Here is a 19187-nt window from a genome sequence, read left to right as displayed (position 1 = left end):
GTAGTAGCAAAGAATTCAGAGGCATATTCTAAAACCACTGTACATGCTATACGTACCTGGTTTTAAAACCATTTTATTGCATATTTCAAAAAAAAATCGGGTGATAGGGTAGAAAGCAGTAGGTTTTAGGAAGTGTGTTCACCGTGCTTTCTGAGGAGGTGACATTTGAACTGAGCTCTGAGAGGTAGAATCATGAAGATCAAGGGCAAAGCATCAAAGGCAGAGGGAACAGCAAGTGCAAATATGCTTTGCTGCGACGCTGAGTTACTAGAGATTCAGAAAGACCGACGTGGCCAGAAGTTAAGGAGCAAGAGGAAAGGAGGAGCGGTGACGGGATAGGTGGAGGCCGTGGAGGCTGCTGTGGGAAGAAGTTTGGATGTTACGGATCTAAGGCAGCTCGAAGCCACTGGAGGGGTTTTAGCAAGAGCAAGGTCCCCTGTGATGGAGATTTTGAACAGCATGCTCCGGCTGTAGGAGCAGGAGCGGAGGCCCTCACCAGAGGAGACGTGATGGTGGCTTGGATCAGAGTGGCCCCGGGGACAAGGAGCAAAGGGGACAGGTCTCTGTTCCTGGGATCCCACATGCTCGGGTCCTCCCAGGGCTCCAGTCTCAGGCGGTCTGCTCCCAGAGGGCACCCCAAAGCCGTAGTACGATACTCAGCTGTCCTTGCTGAAGGCAGGAAGGCTGCGGGTCCTTCTCACTCTGAGGAGCATCAGGTTTGCCCATCAGCAGAGCCCTGTGCCGCCCAACGGGGCCCTCCTTGGGGAAGTCAGCCTCGCCTGGACTGTCGATACCCCCCTCGTGCGGCGTGCGTGCTCCCCTGTGCAGATGAGAAGCCCCCGTTTCAAACAAAGGGCGTTTTAATACTGGTGAGGCATTTGGTAGTTGCCGCTGGTGTCTGACTTTCACGGAATGAAACTCCTTGGTTCCTGTCCAGCGGCAGGCCCGGCCACAAACCTCGAGGGGGACGCCTGCCGCCCACTGGGCCCGGCCAGGGCAGGGTGGGAGTGCAGGCTCCCCTGACAAAGGAAGACATTGACCATTCTCCTATCTCACGCCATGTGCCTTCCTCTCTGGACAGCCCATTAATACTTGGTTTTGGTTTTGAACTTTCGAGGGAGAGAGGCAACAGAACATAGTTTAAATGCTCCATTAGAATCCAAATGTTTTCCGACTTTTGAGGAGGGGCACCCTTCAGAATAGAATCGTTCAAAAGAGACATTTGTGCGTTCCTGTTCGGACTTGCATTTCTAAGTGAGCTGTTGACAGCTTGCAAATGCCTAAATCTCGGTCTTCTGTTCCTTTCCAGCAAATCCTGGTTTCTTTCATTCTTGCAGGGACAGATCTAGTGCACTCACTTCTTGGCAGCGTGCTGCAGCTGCAAAGACTTATTTAGTACCTATTTGATTCCAAACTGGAAATGTGTCTGGGGATTTTGAGCCCATAAATACTGAGCATCTGACTCTGCCCGTCCCGTGACACCTCCCCAGGCAGGCATATTTCCCCATGATCCTGCAGCGGGTGGAGGGGAACACGGGCTGGGGGCTAGGAGTCCTGTGTTCTGTCCTGGCACCATTACTTGGGTGATCTTGGACACTGTACTTCAGTTCCTGTGGTTTTCAGGGGAACTAAGGTTTAGCACCTGTTGGTTCCTTTGCTGCTCTAACATTGGGAATGGCTTTGTACAAGCTCCTTAGCTACCAAGATGAAGTGCAAAAGGTCAGCCACTCGGGACCCAGAGGAAATGGCTGGACTGGCTCAGAGAGGTCCCTAGGCAAATATCTGGGAGGCAAAAATGGCCACCCATCCACTGAAGAGGAATCTTTGTAATGTTTTAGTAACTACTCACATTCAGTTGCTTTCCAGTTCACTGTGCCACTTGATCACATGATAAGAATGTTAAGTTAAAGTGAAGTTTGCAAAATTTTCCATTTCCAAGCTGCTGGCCATGCACTCCTATATACCAGGTAGGCCACCATGAATAACTGTTCAGGTTGTGCACTGCACAGAGGCACCCAGCCAAGGAGACAACTGAGGTTAACCTCCAAATTAATGCTAGGCTAGATGTCGTTTCACCATAGGCAGCTGAGTGTGGAGAGTGGTGGGAAGGGGGAGGAGGCAGCTGTGAAGCAGAGGTTAAGAGCACAGTGGAGTGGAGTGCTAAGTGCTAGGGACAGATTGCCTGAAGCAATCATGCCACCTAATGGTTATATGACCTAGGACAAGCTTATGGCATTTGTTTCCCTATCTGTAAAATGGGATAACAGTAGTACCTAACATATGAGTTGATAGGAGAATTAAGTAATATGTTAGAACACTTCGCACAGCACCTAGTATGATCAAAAAACATTAGCTATAACCCATTAGAGGTGGGAGTGTGAATCATTCACCTTTCTCTCAGATGTTCTTCTGACCAGGAAGACATTGGAGTCGGGCTGGGTTTTTTTGTTTGTTTTTTTTAATCGCCGATGTCCCATGCCCTCACTTTACAGGGTGTCCTAATGCTCTCCAAGTTCACACTGGAGTCCTGAATGTAAGAGGAGGGCTGGCTCCTAGCCCACTGTCTTGGAGGTTCAGAGAGCACGCGACTTTTCCAGCATGACAGCCCTGTCCCCCAGCTAATGTGGTAACTTAGCCAATCAGATAGGATGGTCTTCTACACGGGAAGTGTCCTTGCCTTAAACACCTGGCACTGAAAAAATCTTGACCTGGTTCTTGCTTTAGGAGTCCTGGTGGGGATATGGAGTGGAGAGGGGGCTCTTCTACAGGGACTTCCATCTTAGCTGGGAGTCCTGTGGCTCTGTCAGAGAGTCACCCCCTCCGCATATGGCCGGGTCACAAGAAAATCACAGACTCTTCTGATCACATCTGTCATCCTCTATGTTGACACAAAGGTGGAATTCATGGCGACCACACCCAAACTGAGCACTGGCATCTGGAAAGAACACTCCACTACCTCAGCCTATTGGGTTATTCACTCCTGTCCAGATGGAATAAATTTATGTCTGTGCCTCATGCAGCTCTGAGGCTTTTTTTTAGAGGGATAAGTCAAATGTAGAAGAAACCTGGCTGGCAGAAAGGCCCCTCATCGTGGTTGGTACAGAAATAAGCTTCTGGGTGGATGAGTGCTCTGGATTACATGGAGTTCCTTGCCAGCAGTGTGGACTGATAGGGCAGTGGGAATACCAGCTGGCTTGACTATATATATATATACAGAGGGCATTTTGGAGTTTACCATGCTGAGCAAGGCCCGAAAGTCCAGAGCACCAAGCAGGCAACTTCCTAGCAGCAGGTGTGTCAGAGTTTTAAAATCAAGGGCATGCCAGGTGGCATTGGAAGATCACGGTCTCATGACCCAGGGTTCTCACTTAACAGAAATCCCCACCATATTTCTGGGCTTAATTGAAATGCTGCCTCTTTGTGAATCTGCCCTTGAGATCCTCCTGGCTGTGTCAGAGCTTTCCTCCCAAATGCCCAAGCACTTTGCAGTTCCCTTTGTGCTGCTTGTATTCTAGTAGTCTGTGAACTGTGGGGTCAGGGAGCCTCACCTGGGTTTGAATCAAATCCAGCCTTATGTTAATTGTGTGACATTGGGCATGTGGCTTAAACTTTCTGAGCTTCAGTCCCTCATCTGTAAAATAAGAGTAACATTCACTTTACTGAAGTGTTTGAAAGCTTGAACGTAGGCCATGTATAACACTTGACATATACTAGGCATTTAATAAATGGTAGATATTGCTTTTTTTTCCCTTTTTGTAGACTGTAAGCTCTTAAAAAAAAGACTTTTCTTTCTATCCCCAGCACCTGGCACAGTGCCTGGGACATAAGTAGGTACTCAGTAAATGTTTACTTGAGTCAAATGAATTACTTTCAGCACAGATATTTCTCACAATTTCTTGTGTCCTATTTATTATTCCCTAAATAAAGTTTAGCCCATGTTTGACTTCTACAGTCTTTTAATGAAAGGGCTGAAGACATTCCACGTTCAAAGAGGGCAGGAGGGCAGTGTGCCTCATGGGATGCAAGAGCTTCTTGGAAATCTTCAGTGTTCTTTCCTGCCTAGATCTGGTTGATGCTGTAAGGACAGGCTGGCTTTCATGACCCCATCAAATATGGTTTGTTTGTTTTTTCCCTTCCAGATTCTTAGAATTTGTACCAGGTATACCCCAGAACAAGACACCATGACTTTTTCAGATGGCCTTACCCTAAATCGAACTCAGATGCACAATGCTGGATTTGGTCCTCTGACTGACCTTGTGTTCACCTTTGCCAACCAGCTCCTGCCTTTGGAAATGGATGACACAGAAACAGGCCTTCTCAGTGCCATCTGCTTAATCTGTGGAGGTACCAACCACCTAGAAAACCTTCATGAGATTCCATCAAAAGCAGCTTACACTTATAATTTATGGGGAATTCCTATCTCCATTTTGGAGTTATTTTGCATGGAAAAAGACACGTGAATAAACAGCCAGGCATGCATGTTTGGGGTTTGTTGCATCTTTCTGTATCGTTGTACATTAAATAAAGCTATTTGGGATCCTTTTGCTCTGAAATACCAAAATGCTATTTCTCCAGTTGCCACCAGTATTTTTTTCCAAGCAGGATCAGACTGTTGTAAAATAAATTGCCTAAGGACATTTTAATGATAAGTAAGGGACTGCCATGTGCTGTTCTGTTTGCGAATTTAGTGGCTGGGACTACAAGTCACTGGGTTGTCTGGCCCCCACCCCACCCCCAGCCCTGGAAGGACTGGGATAAAATATGGCTTTCTTCTTTGTACTGACCCCTCCTGGCTCACAGGAGGTTGACTTGTAAGTGGTTAAAAAGTAATGGCTTTAATTACGGGGCCGTTTTACCTTGCCTTTCTAACCAGGCTGCTGCTTGAAGTTGGTTTGAATTCAGTTCAGTAGTGACACCTCCTGGTCACGAGAAGTAGTGGTCTCCCTGGAACAAAAGCTACCAGGCATCAAAATGTGCTTTTGACCAGCAAGAGGGACATTTTCAAGTATCACTGCTTAAAGCAGTCGCATGTATCTTCAAACCTGTGTATGTGTTTGAATCATCAAATTAGTAAAATCATAATATATGAGGGCCAAGGAAACAAGAAAGGGAAATGAGTGGCAGCCCTTTTGCCTGGTAAGCATGTAACTCTCTCTGTCCTGATACTAATTGTTTAATACTTTATTCCTGCAAACTAGACCGCCAGGACCTTGAGGAACCAACAAAAGTAGATAAGCTACAGGAACCACTGCTGGAAGCACTAAAAATTTATATCAGAAAGAGACGACCCAGCAAGCCTCACATGTTTCCAAAGATCTTAATGAAAATCACAGATCTCCGCAGCATCAGTGCTAAAGGTATGTCTTCAGAGTCTACATGGTATTTACGAAGTGGTCCTGACTTGTTTTTTGTTTTTTTTCTGACTTGTTTTTTTAAACTCGACGTTTTCATTCGGGATGTTTGATAATAGCTTATTTGTTGTTGGTCTGGAACTCATTTCTCATGGAAATCAAAATGAATAGTGTCCACCCTTTAAAAAACCTTGTATCTTACCCTACTCAATGATCTTAATAGATTAGGGATTTATAATTCAGGTGACTACATGAATAGAAAAACTGTTTTTTTTTTTTTAAAAGATTCATTTATTTTAGAGTATGCACGCCCACGAGTGCAAGGCAATAGGGAGGGGCAGAGGAAGGAAGAGAATTGCAAGCAGACTCCCTGCTGAGCGCCAAGCCCTACTGAGGGCTGGATTGCAAGAACCCTGAGATCATGACCTGAGTTGAAACTGAGAGTCAGAAAGGACGTTTTACTGACTGAGCCACCCAGGGAGCCGCTAGAAAAAGTACTTTCAAGAGAACATACTATATATTGACAGGCTTTTTAATTTCATAGTTTTATCCATTTCATTCCTTTCCACATATGCTCTGGTAGATATAAACTTGACTGAATTTTTTCTGACCATCCAAACCTCAGAAAATGAATAGTAATTAGGGCAACAGTTATTGAAGTTTCTCTCTCAGTCAATGTTGCATTGCTCTCTTGTGTATAGGCAAATTTGCTTCTGCACATTTCTCAGCAAAGGAATTCTTGCCGTCCTGCAAGGTATAAATATCCCCTGCCTAGTGATTTTTAGTTTGTGTGGCAACTCAAGCAATTACAGGAGTGCCTAGAGCCATATGACAGTTGAGTGCTAGCGTTAGGGCTTTTCTGTGTAGAGAGAAAACTCAGCAGCCATCCCTGGTACCGAGTGTGCTGTTGTCATTCTCCTTCCCCATTAGCATGCTCTGTCCCTGAAGATCTCGCTGAGCCAGGGAACAAACTCTACATCTCAGAAAGTGCTTTAAAAACACAGTGAACTTGCTTGACAAGGAGTCTCCGTTCTTGTGAGCTACTTCTAAGAGATTTCCTCAGTGAGCCATTCTGAGTTCATCCCTAACATGGGATTAAGAGTATCTGCAAACAGCAGATACCAGTGCTTGGCCATTATAATTATGATGATTTTAAAAACAATGAGGCTGTTTAACTTAATACTGTCATTCTCTATATCTAGCTAGACCAGTGCTAATAGAATTTACTGTGATTATGGAAATATTCTATAATCTGCATTGTCCAATACAAGTAGCCACTAGCCACACGTGGCTCTCAAGCACTTAAAAAGTGGCTAATGCAATTGAGGCACTGTTTTTCCTAATTGTATTTAATTTAACAAATTTAAATTTAAATTGCCACATGTAGCTGGTGCCTCCTGTGCTGGACAGTGCCGAGCTACATCAACTTGATAATCAATCATTACACATTCATTACTTAAGTCACTTCCTTCATTCGTGGGTAACTGGTATTCTTTACAACGATCTCGTTTTAAGATAGGCTCTTTCTGGTCTTTTATCAGGAACTTCTTTTTGTAGATTATGTTAAGTAAATATATACTGCTAACCTTGCCTAAAACAGACTCAGGCATGGAATATCCTCAAATTTAAGCAAGTTGCCATATCCGTGCTTTCCTACACATGAAGTAAGACTATTTAAATGTTGTAAAGTCAGGACGGCCACTGGTGGCACAGTTTACACCTTTGTTAAAGTAAATGGAAGACGATCCCTCATTATTCAGCTTAACTCCTTATCTCTACCAGATTTCTATTATCTCTCTTTAAAAGGTGCAGAACGTGTAATTACCTTGAAAATGGAAATTCCTGGATCAATGCCACCTCTCATTCAGGAAATGCTGGAAAATTCTGAAGGACATGAACCCTTGACCCCAAGTTCAAGTGGGAACCCAGCGGAGCACAGTCCCAGCATCTCACCTAGCTCAGTGGAAAACAGCGGTGTCAGTCAGTCACCACTGGTGCAATAAGACACTTTCCAGCTACTTCAAACATTCCCCAAGACTTTCAGTTCCAGGACTTAAAACGCAAGAAAAAAGAAAAACATTTTTACTGCTGCTTAGTTTTTGGACTGAAAATATATTAAAACTCAAGAAGGACCAAGAAGTTTTCATATGTATCAATATATACTCCTCACTGTCTAACTTACCTAGAAGTACAGACTTTTTAAATTCTAAAAATCAGCCATTTCATGCAACCAGAAACTAGTTAAAAGCTTCTATTTTCCTCTTTGAACACTCAAGATTGCATGGCAAAGACCCAGTCGAAATGATTTACCCTGGTTAAGTTTCTGAAGACTTTGTACATACAGAAGTATGGCTCTGTTCTTTCTATACTGTATGTTTGGTGCTTTCCTTTTGCCTTGCATACTCAGAATAACCAAGACACCAAGGTTGTGAAACAGACTACTGTACGTGTCCAGCTCAGAAAGGCTCAAAAAAAAAAAAAAAAAAAAAACTGTCTTGCTTTCACAGAGCAATCAGAACATCAAGGTAAGGAAAGGGGACTGTTGTACAGTATGACAAGATAAAGCTAGAGATAATTCTAATTTAGTTAGTATGGAAGCTTGTCCTTGCTCTTTTTGACGCTCTCAAATTGCGTCTATTTCATGTTGCCCAGTAAAAAGATACAAATTCACTGCACTAGCAGAAGAGAATTCTGTATCCGTGTAACTGCCAGTTCAGTTAATCAGATGTCATTTGTTCAATTGTTAATGTCACTTTAACAGTGGTTTATTAATGACATAGCTACACAATTAAAAAAAATACATTTTTACAGTAATGGTAGCCTCCAAGGCAGAAACACTTTTCAGTGTTAATAAGTTTTTTGTTTACCTAGTCACAAGCCATTAGGGAAATGTCATGGGATAATTAGACTGGTCTACCACCTACACCATGTAACTCCTGTGTCCTTTCTGATTCGTGCCTGGTATTGAGGGTTTTCTTCCAGCCTCCCTGACTCCCAGGGGCTAAAATATGGACTCCCAAAGGCATGGACAGAGAATCTGCATCCTTTGACCTTGTTCGATCACTATGAAGCAGAGTGAAAGCTGTGGTAGAGTGGTTAACAGATACAAGTGTCAGTTTCTTAGTTCTCATTTAAGCACTAGTGGAATTTTTTTTTTTTTTGATATATTAGCAAGTCTGTGATGTACTTTCACTGGCTCTGTTTGTACATTGAGATTGTTTAACAATGCTTTCTATGTTCATATACTGTTTACCTTTTTCCATGGAGTCTCCTGGCAAAGAATAAAATATATTTATTTTAAAAGTGTATGGGAGATTTTACTACACCTTCATCTTTAGTAAAGACACCAAGTACACAGTTCCATTTTTAATGTTTAAATTTCATTTCAAAAAGCAGGTCTGTAGTCTGCAACCATGACAATTAAAATCTGTGCTAATGCACGGCAGTCTATAACAATTCTACAAGCCAATCAGACAGTACATGACATTTCAATGAGTAAAAAAGAGCATAAAACTGTATGTGTAAGAACAAAATGTTAAAAGGCCTACCACAATAATAAAAAACCATCAATTACATCATCACATTAAAATAAGCCAGATGTACAAAAGTCTGAGACAGAAAAGACAAAAGGACAACACAATTTATCTGTTGAAAAATGTTTGTGCTCTTTGGGCACTTAATTAAACATTGCAAAATCAACATCTTCTTCTTCATCAGACTCTGCAAAATATTTTACTTCTTTCCTAGCCCTACCGGTCCGTGGCAGAGAAGGTGGTTCAGAAGTGAAGTCTGATGGGAAGATGTCCACATCTGAATCCTGATCAAAAGATGTTTTCTTCGGTTTCTAGACAGGTTGAAAAAAAAAAAAAGATTTAAAAATATCCAAGTTAAAATAGAATTATTCCTTACACTCAAGAAATATTGTAAATGATGAGGTTTCTAAAATCAGAATTGTAATGCTGACTTAAGTGTAAGACCAGTTACCTAATCCTTTTTCCGCTTTGTAAAAATAGGTCTAATAATCTGCCACCCTGGTGCTCTCTTTGTTCTGAACTTCTATATCGCCAAGCAAATATACAAAGTGCCCAGATTAGTATAAAAAGTACTCATTTGTAAGTACCTAGAAATTCATTAAAGGAAAAACAAGACTTATGCACAGTACGGACTGCACTCTATGTTTATAAAAATGCAGGGAAGAGTCACCAAGATGGACCAAAGGCATGAAATCAAGATGGAAAGCAGCATAAAGCTGAAATCATCTATGTTTGTATTTTTAAGTTCTAATACGAAGAGAGAGAAAAAAGAGGGACACCTGATGTTTTTCTTTTACCTTAAAAAGATTGTGTGCTTCTGGAGAAAGGTCAGACTGTCAAAATTAGCCATAGTCAAAAAAAAAAAAAAAGTTAGCCCTAGTTAAATAAATCCAAGTTAAAAAGAAATAGCCTTTATTTGGTCTGGAAAATATTATTTCAGACAGGTAGCATATAAGTTCTATGGCTCACTGGGTGAAATAGAATACTCTTAATTAAGTAGGCTAATTTATGCCCATAGTTTTATCCAAGAAATAGTCCTGATTATATGGGTTTTATACTTGGATAATTCTTTAACCATCCATAAGCCCCCTATGCATAAGACAGGCTAGGTTTAAAGCTGTTAAAAGACATTTTAATAATAAGCCAACTAAGCCAGTTATAGATCATCATAAAACAATGCATTAAAAAGATGTTCCTAATTACCTTGCTTGTTGTTTTGGATGTTTTCCTGCCAGGGTTATAATCACCTTCATTTTCAGAGCCAGATGCTTTCCTTTTCTTTGCCCCTCGGCCTTTACCTTAAAATGATGCAAAAGATTTTTTTTCTCCAAGGTTAAGTGTGATAGAAAAAATAAATGCCACATTATACCTCACTTCTTTGGCATGCCCCAATCAGTACTGCAATCCTGGTCTCTAAATATAAATGATGAAGCAATGTTTTGGCAGCATCATTTCAGTTCTGGGATTGATATGACTGAAGAGTATTTCACAAATACATTTAAAACTATTTGAAAGGTCCTGGTGATAAATTTTAATAACCAAGTCCCTGATATACAAGAGAAAATATTTGCATTTTGAACATGTAGTCCTTGGGCAGGAAAAGAAAATGTCTTCGAAGAGCACTTTTTTAACTTGTATGTGATTAAAAAAAAAAAATCTTAGTTTCTAAATTGTAATAGGCTAGTACCTTTAAAAATACAGTATGAATTACTAGAAAAATAATACATATTAGTACAAATTATATGTTTGAACATGTACTCTAAATTTTACTTATCTCATATTAGCAACAACCACTTTAAGGAGCACAGTATTACAATAAACTCCCAGCATTAATCATGCAATAATCTGTCAAATCCACGTTCTTTCTCAGATTTAGAAGCAGCACATGCAGCAGTTGTTGTTGCCATCTACCTAACCTCACTCTTGTTGGAGGAGGAAGAGGGAAAGGTAATATGCAAATGGTGCCAAAATATTCTCCATCCTACAATGATGCCAGATGTCAGTGAAAAAGAAAATGGAACCAAACTACAACTTTTAAAAATTCCTTAAGACCAAAAACTAACCAGGTTGAACTTGGAATATTTATCAAATGAATCAATGAAATGGCACTTGTGAACGTATAAAAGTTTCAAACCATGCATACCATACATACTGATCTCCTCAGTCACTGTTTCTTTTTTGCCCCTATTCTCCCTTGTTTCCATGTAGGTATCTCCTTATCCCAACCACCACTTTAAGACCTAAATACACTGATGGTAACATCTGTTGGCTGGAAAAAAGGTTGAGCAGCTACTCTTAGAAAAAAAATTACACCTTACATGTAGTTTTTAAAAAAGCACCTTTGAAGACTTTCTAGATTCTGGGGCAAAGAGGAGGACCAGGGAGAAGAACTGATGCTGCTGCCCTTACAGATCCCTAAGTATAGCGATTGCATTTCCTAGATGAGCAAAAAGCTCCTGTCTCAGAGTCCTAGCTCCAACAAGAGTCACTCTCTAGTTGTGAGGAACCCTCACCTGACTTTAATAACTACTTTCAGTGAGTCTGCGGCAGGAGGTCTTTGATCCATTCTTAGAGGTGCAAATTGCTTACTTAACCTTTTTGAGTCTCAATTCCTTAATTTCTAAAACAAAGTGCTAGACTTCCTCTGAACTCCAATTCAGCACTGATTCTTAAGACACATTACTTATTGAAGAGCAAAGCAATTTAAAACAAAACTGGTCTCCCAAAATTCAGTAAGTAGAAGAGATTCTTTTCCACATAGCATACATTAGAGGGTTAAACATAATCCTCACCTTTTGGGGGTGTAGTCTTCTTTGGAATGCCAAATTCTGAATCTGAGTCAGAGTTTATAGTTTCTACTTTCTTCTGTTTAGGGGTTCTCTTAGGCTTAGCAGCTGTATCTGAAGACGGCTTTCCTATGAAGCAAATTTCCATTTCATAAATCAATATACTTACTAACAAACTACACCCAAGTGAATCAATCCTATAATACAATTTATTACTGCTGATATGAAATTGAGTAGCCTTAAATAACAAAATGATACTTGGTGCCAGTGTAAAAGGCAAACAATTTCTCGTAGATGACAAAATGCTTTTTATTATGAATAATTTGCCTTTTGATATTTCAAGTGAGATTATTTTATACAAAGGCCATAAAAGTGAATTAAGCAGTAACTTTTATTTATTATTTATTTATTTTTTAAAGATTTTTTATTTTAGTTATTCATAGAGACAGAGAGAGGCAGAGACACAGGCAGAGGGAGAAGCAGGCACCACCCAGAGAGCCCGACATGGGACTCGATCCCAGGTCCCCAGGATTACGCCTTGGGCTGCAGGCAGCGCTAAGCCGCTGCGCCACCGGGGCTGCCCTAAGCAGTAACTTTTAAAAAGCAGTAGGAAAGATACAGTATAATCATGACAGAAAAATAACTATTGGACATTAATTACAACTCAAGTATTAATCACATGTTAGAAGTCCTAACTTCTAAAATATTTTAGAGAAAAAAAAAACATTTTTATGGGACCCTCAAATACTCTGAATAGAAGCTGATTCACTTTCAGTCAAAAGTTGAAATCTAGACATGGCACTTTTATGTGGAAAGAAATAAGTGCACAATAGATCCAAAGGCCTTTGTTCTTATGAATTTTGCTTTTAAAGTAGACTGTAAATAGAGCTGAAAAACAAAGTCTATGTGAAAACTATGATAAGTCAGTCTTTACTTGTGTGATTAGTAAAAACTAATGTGAGGGGCACCTGGGTAGCTCGGCGGTTAAGCATCTGCCTTTGGCTCAGGTCATGATCCTGGGGTCCTGAGAACAAGTCCTGCATCAGGCTCCCCCAAGAGAGTCTCTGTGTGTCTCCCATGAATAAATAAATACAGTCTTTAAAAAAAAAAAAAAAAGGTATTTTGTGGGAACTGTAATTTTGGAAGACTAGGGGCTTCAACTATTTCACACAGGCATCATCCATTCAACTGACACAAGGCTAGTTCAACTACTGGTGAAACAACCAAATAGCATAGGTGGTGTAGTGTGCTAACTTTTTAGTCAATGCTCAACTCTAAGAGTGAAGAGCTTGATAAAGGAAACAAGTTAATATGTTCAAAAAAGTGATATGGCTCCCAAGTTTTCAGGGTGGTGATAAGTGCTCACATGAAGACAACTTAAAAAAAGATGCATAAAGGGAAGCTGTAGGGCCTGTTACAGTTTGAGTTCCCCAGAAGCAGATCCCATTTAATTCCAAAACAAAGTATAGGTACTTATTTGGGAGGTGAGAAAAAGATACAAAAATGAGACACGAAGAGAGAAGCCTCTTATCACTCAGGGCTTATCTCTTATCATGAACAATCTCTGAGCCACTGTAAAACACAAATCCCAGAGTTAGCCTACCTGAGAGAAGAGCACTAACATATTTGCAAACCAGCTTTCCTCAATCACTGATAAGGGGTGGCTGGGGTGGGGAAATATGAACATTCCAACATAGTAACAAAAAGTCCTGAGGCAAAAAGAAATATAGTCCCTGGCCAACGTGTACTGAAGTAGTATGGCGAGGGGATATGGGCAGGGCACCTGCTGTGTTGGCCACCGAAGCTTCTGTAGTTAATTTCTTACCATGGTCCGTGAATTCAAAATAAGGAGGGATTTTTGTTTTTGTTTTGCTATATCTAATGCCTGACATGGGGCTCAACCCCAGGACTCTGAGATCATGACCTGAGCCAAAGGCAGATGCTTAACCCACTGAGCCAGTCAGGTCCCCCTTAAAATGATATCTTATGCACATTTTAATAATTACCTCATATGGTTAGAAAAAAAGAGGGATTCTCCTTATATGCATTTATACTATTTTCTACTAAAGTCCAAGTGCAGTTTTAAGTTATATTAAATTTATTTTAATATCAACTATATATCATTTATGCAATGCTTAACATCAAATAGAAGTACATACCCTTTTTAGCAGCTATTGTTTTACTTGGAACCTTATCTGTTTGTTTCAGACCAAATGACGGTGAAAAAACAGAGGCAGAATCTTCTTCATTGCTATCAAATTTAGCTGAATCTAAAAATTACAAAGCTTTTTTTCAGTTAAGAGATTCTATAAGGATCACTTAATAGTTAAACTTTGATTCTATTTACTAATGGCTTCTCTTTAGATAATTAATCTTATAAATTTCTACTTTGTGATCATATAGTCCATAATGTATCAACAGCTGAAAACAATATAAAAATGTTACATTTCAAAAATGTTAAATCTGTTACAATATACAAATGCATAGAGTAATAAAAATTCTTAATAGTCCCAAATGCTAATCATTTAAAACATACTGACCAACTCAAAAATATTATTTTAAAATGGAATATTAAAAAGTTCTCACTATGATTATTTTAGTATCTACACATCTAATGCTACTAACCATTTCAGGAATATCAGTAATGGTCAAATCTAAGAGTAGTAACTTCATCTTTTAAAAAGCAATTTTAAATCATTGAAAATCAATTTAAAAGGTAGGTAGGCTTACCTTCAATTTACTTTTACACTCAATTAATTAATCAATTTCTCCCTCCCTCCTGCCCCGTCAAACCAAAACTGGAACTGTTTTGGTTTGTTAAAATGTCTACTTTGATGTTATAGTAAATGTTCTGACATGCTGTCAAAAATGCTTGTCTATATATGTAGAACATATACCAAATCTGTCTGCCTATATGTGTTAGGTGTATACAAGACAATTATGCCTAACTAGTTTTGACTAGTTTCTATGAAGGTTTTAGTCTTTTAGCTACTACAGTTTAATACAGCAAATCTGAATATTAGTCTCCTTGTAGTTTTTAGAAAACTGTCACATATTCACATTGCCATAAAAATCAAATTTCATCTTCAAAATTTCTTTCCATATCTTTTTCTCTATCAAAACACTACATCCACATCCATATACTTCATACACACATCTACCTTTCCACCTAAATGGTTCCATAATGCCTATTTTGATTAATTAGTTAAGTACTCATTTCAGGAAAAGCAAATAAAACTTATTATGTTGAGGAAAATGTAAAACGAAGGTAAGTCTTCTATCATAAAAAAATCCATAGCGATAGTACAGTAAGTAACTGGTGAAAAGACTGAGTGAGCGTACCATCTTCTGACTTCTGAGAGTATGAAGGAAATGAGAAGAGATTCCCAAAATCTTGACTTTTTTTGTCATGTGAAGATTTTCTATTAGAAAGAAAAATTAACAATATAATTTAAATACACAGTTTCAACTTGGTAAATTATATATAATATGTACTGCAGGATTATAATTAACAAAGAGAAACCAGTGAGAGGACTGTAAAGACAGATCAACCAAACTTTATTTTTCTGTCTCATATGCACAGGAATGCATACATACACAGAGACACCAGAAAAACTAATGATTTAATGTAAGAGAATGGAAACTAGCAAAAGCTAAAGTTATTCAAAATACTGCTACATTAAATTTTATGATTAATAGAACTATTCCAGAATCCAACATCAGTAAATTACTGCCAAAAACCTAAGGAGAAAGCCTGAATCTGTAAGTCATCAGTAATCCTATTTCTGATCTTAGATTGCATATGATAAAACACTTCTTTAACATAGTAAAGCACTTCCTTTAAAAATCTGAAATAGCTCACAAACTTCACATCCTACACATTGGTGTTCAATACTCTCTGGAGGCCAAAAAAAGAAAAAAAAAATCAATCAAGGCCAAAGTTAGGAAAGAAAATTAAACCTCCCAATTCTAAAGTTTTAGTAACTTCTCTTAACTATGTTGTTGGGCTGTGTCCCATAGGCCTGCTGCCTATTTTAAAAAAGAAAGTTTTACTGGAACTCAGCTATGTTTATTCATTTACATACTGCTTATGGCTGCTTTCTTGCTACAACGGCAACAATGAGTAGTTAGAACAGAAACGATACGGCCTGCAAAGCCAAAAATATTTTCTATAGAACCCTTTACGGGGAAAAAAACCTGCCAGTTCATGCTATAAGATATAGCAATAGTTCTGTAAATAGCCACAATACTACCCAAATTTTTTTCCTTTGTGAGGAAGACAAACTCTTAAGACACAGCTTGCTATGAGATCTCTGATAGCTGTCTAAATAACTAACTGCACCATGTAACTGAATAGTAGTTGCTTCATTACTTACTCTGGAGTAGCTTTTGATTTGCCTGGTGAAAATGTATATTCATCTTTATCTAGGCCATCTGAAGGAACGAATTCATCTTCCCCATCATTTGTTATGGGAGATGCTTTAACTTTCAGTTCCTCTAAATCATTATTGTCATCATCATCATCAGCATCATCATCCTCTTCTTCTGAGAAATCAAATGTGTACTTAGGTCTTTCAGCTAGGAGAAAAATAAAAGTGAAGGTTAAACTTAAATCCAGTTTTACCCATGACATATTATGAATAATGCATTTGAAAAATATTCCAGCTATCTCTAAAACTCGGAAAAAGAAAGAAAAGCATTCAGGAAAAAAAAAGCCAACAACTTTGGCCTCAATAACTTTGATAATGTTAAACGTTCATCGTAGACTTCCCAGGAGGCTAATGTGGTAATGCTGCATATGGTACAGGGGAGCATATACTAATAAGATTAATTACTAGGGAGCTATTTGTCATACTCAAATATCAATTCAGAAATGGTGGGGAATATAGGCTATTGTAAAAGTGACTACTAAGATTTCTCATTTTTACAATTACAAAAGACCAATCTTACTAGTCTTAGAGTTCAACTTTCTCTTAACAAGAGTGCATAAAAGCTTCTATCTTCTAATCACAGTAGTTTTACTATGAAATGACAAACAGTAATAACTGAGAAAAAAGTAAAGACCTCAGGATATTACTAAAAAATAATTTAATATAAAGCATACAGAGGAAGACACATTGGTATAATGCAAGTAACTTTTAGAATTTCTAACATCTACTGTGGAATAAAATTTTTAAAACATTTGGGTGCTAAATAATTTTATATTTCATTTTAGATGTATGAAAATGCCTATATAAATTTTGAAGCATCTAATTTAATAAATTAATTTTCAAAAATTACTCATGTTAATTCACCTACATTTTATTACTTCTGCACATTAGGAAAATAAATTCAATCGCTGGTGATTAGAGAACCAAAGAATTGTAAGGCCTGACCTATAATTTTTTTTTTTACAATAAATTTATTTTTTATTGGTGTTCAATTTGCCAACATACAGAATGCTCATCCCGTCAAGTGCCCCCCTCAGTGCCCGTCACCCCCAACCCCCGCCCGCCTCCCCCGACATATAATTTAAAAAGTATCTCCCAGAGGTTAAAACAACCATTTTATTGTATCATTCATTTTAAGTAGATCAGGACTTAATAAAACTTGAGAAAAATCTATAAAATAGGATACTCAATTTTTAAGTATTTGAAGACTTCAAATTAATGAATATTCAGAAAGGATAAAGCTGTATATTCAGAAAGAATAAAAAAATGATATCTTTATTTTAATTCTAGCTCTGCAATTATATAAATTATGCTATGTGCATGGAATCAGACTCCTTAAGTAGGAGGAAATTTTTCATGAAAACAAACAAAATGAAACAAAACTACAAAGCACTTCTGATCACTGTTGGTGTTCTAAGATACACTTTTACCAAACATCTTCAAACCACTAAAGGAATATAACCCAAACTTTCTAATAAAATGCAATAAAACTTGATTCACTTTATAGCAATTTATGTTCAACTTTGCTTAAAAACATCATTCTGTAAAGCAATTTTTTTAATTTTGTGAACTATAACTTCTGAAATACTAATAATTTAGTACTTTAATAGCATTGATAATACTAATAACACCAACATATCTGAGTAAAACTAACTTGGTCAATATACAATATACAATAAAATAAATATAAAATGTATCAGAAATACCAGCTGCTCTCCTAAGCAAAGAATCTCTCGGAATAACCACAGGTTCTGTTTCTTCCAAATCACTTTCTGACTTGGATTCATCATCTGACCAAGGATTCCGTTTCTTCACTTTCTTTGCACTGGATTTACCAGATGATGTAGGTGTTTTTCTCACCCTGGTACCTAATAACAATACGATATGTATCAATACTTGCACAAATGTCATTAGTAAAAATAAAACTGTTAATAATGAACAGTTAATTATAACAAGTGTTCTTGAAAACTGAAGACATTACATCAACTACTTGACGAAAAAGCATAAAAACAAAACCTGTACATATATATGTTTTCTCACAAAAAACTTTGTAACAATCCTCACCAGGCTCCTTTTTCTCCCTTTTGGGTTTGGGACCTTTATTTACAGGAGCTGACGGGATCAATGCCTCTTCTCCAGTACCCTCTACTGGTGTTCCACTGAATTCTTCATCAAATTCTACTTTTACTGCTGTAGTATCAAGGTCACCCTACACATTAAACAAACAAATAACCAGAAGTAAAAATAAAAATTAACATCATACATTTTAGAGATACATTTCTAGCTATAGATCACTTCTTATCAGTTAGGTAAAAATAAAATAATAAAATTATTTATTTTATGATTCTACTGAGGTCCAAATAGAGGATTTTGACCAGACCTGTTTTACTCTTTTTATCTACAGCAAATGATACTGCTTACCACTCTAATATTCTGATACATTCTATGAGATGATGGCTACTTAAAAGCAACTGTAAAAAAAATAAGGCAGCTTTTGATTATAAAGGGACTTTCAAACCAATAGCAAACTACACCAAAGGGTACCTGCAAAATAAGTTTCTATATGTTCAGGCCTCTACATACTAGAAAAAAATCAGATTATTGAAGGAAGATAAGCAACACATGTCATGTACTGCTTGGCATTAGTCAAACTATCCCTACCCTGAGATTATTAAGACAAAGAAAGACCCAAGGACAGGTCATCACAATACAAATAACTTATATGGAGGGAGGTATAAAAGTAACCCATGGGAAGCAGTGAGCATCTCTGCTGAGAGCAGGGCCAGGAAAGATTCCATGGAGAAGAGGCCTTTCTCATTGGGTTTTTAAAGAATTACGTATGTTTGCTAGGTGAGCAGAGGGAAAGAAGGAAGAGCATTCCAAGCAAAACACAGAGAAGCATGATCGCCACACTATTTAGGGAATCACAAATAGTCTGCTAGGATTCAAGGAAACGTAAGAGGAAAGAGTACCCACACAGAAACATAGGGAAGCACGCAGTTGCTAAATCACTGAATACCAGAATCTGTGTGTAGTCAGTGGGAAGTCACTGAAAACTTTAAACCATTTGTGCGATAATCAGACTTA

At 38.3% G+C, this 19187-nt stretch overlaps 2 protein-coding genes across 8 annotated transcripts in view; one reads left to right on the top strand and one right to left on the bottom strand.

The window, feature by feature from the left end:
* The window catches only part of RARB (retinoic acid receptor beta), a 722113-nt gene extending 713526 nt beyond the window's left edge, over window positions 1-8587 (top strand). For all 5 annotated transcript variants that reach the window (XM_055320911.1, XM_055320915.1, XM_055320912.1 and 2 more), the window contains 3 exons: window positions 4140-4344; window positions 5199-5357; window positions 7158-8587. In XM_055320911.1, the coding sequence (XP_055176886.1) occupies window positions 4140-4344; window positions 5199-5357; window positions 7158-7354 (561 nt within the window). In that variant the 3' untranslated portion in view covers window positions 7355-8587. The remainder of the gene's footprint in view (window positions 1-4139; window positions 4345-5198; window positions 5358-7157) is intronic.
* Window positions 8588-8704: 117 nt separating this feature from the next.
* The window catches only part of TOP2B (DNA topoisomerase II beta), a 57936-nt gene continuing 47453 nt past the window's right edge, over window positions 8705-19187 (bottom strand). For 2 of the 3 annotated variants that reach the window (XM_055320908.1, XM_055320909.1), the window contains exons 29-36: window positions 18165-18309; window positions 17807-17968; window positions 16047-16248; window positions 15013-15092; window positions 13830-13940; window positions 11677-11799; window positions 10088-10182; window positions 8705-9195 (exon numbers count right to left, since the gene is read on the bottom strand). In XM_055320908.1, the coding sequence (XP_055176883.1) occupies window positions 9028-9195; window positions 10088-10182; window positions 11677-11799; window positions 13830-13940; window positions 15013-15092; window positions 16047-16248; window positions 17807-17968; window positions 18165-18309 (1086 nt within the window). In that variant the 3' untranslated portion in view covers window positions 8705-9027. Of the gene's footprint in view, window positions 9196-9239; window positions 9718-10087; window positions 10183-11676; window positions 11800-13829; window positions 13941-15012; window positions 15093-16046; window positions 16249-17806; window positions 17969-18164; window positions 18310-19187 lie in introns of those variants that run through there. The other variant, XM_055320910.1, reaches the window with a different exon arrangement.

This window comes from Nyctereutes procyonoides, unplaced genomic scaffold, assembly GCF_905146905.1.
Source record: "Nyctereutes procyonoides isolate TBG_1078 unplaced genomic scaffold, NYPRO_anot_genome, whole genome shotgun sequence".
Classification (NCBI taxonomy): Eukaryota; Metazoa; Chordata; class Mammalia; order Carnivora; family Canidae; genus Nyctereutes; species Nyctereutes procyonoides.
Note: the sequence above shows the minus strand (reverse complement) of the source record. Positions and strands in the feature narration are given on the sequence as shown.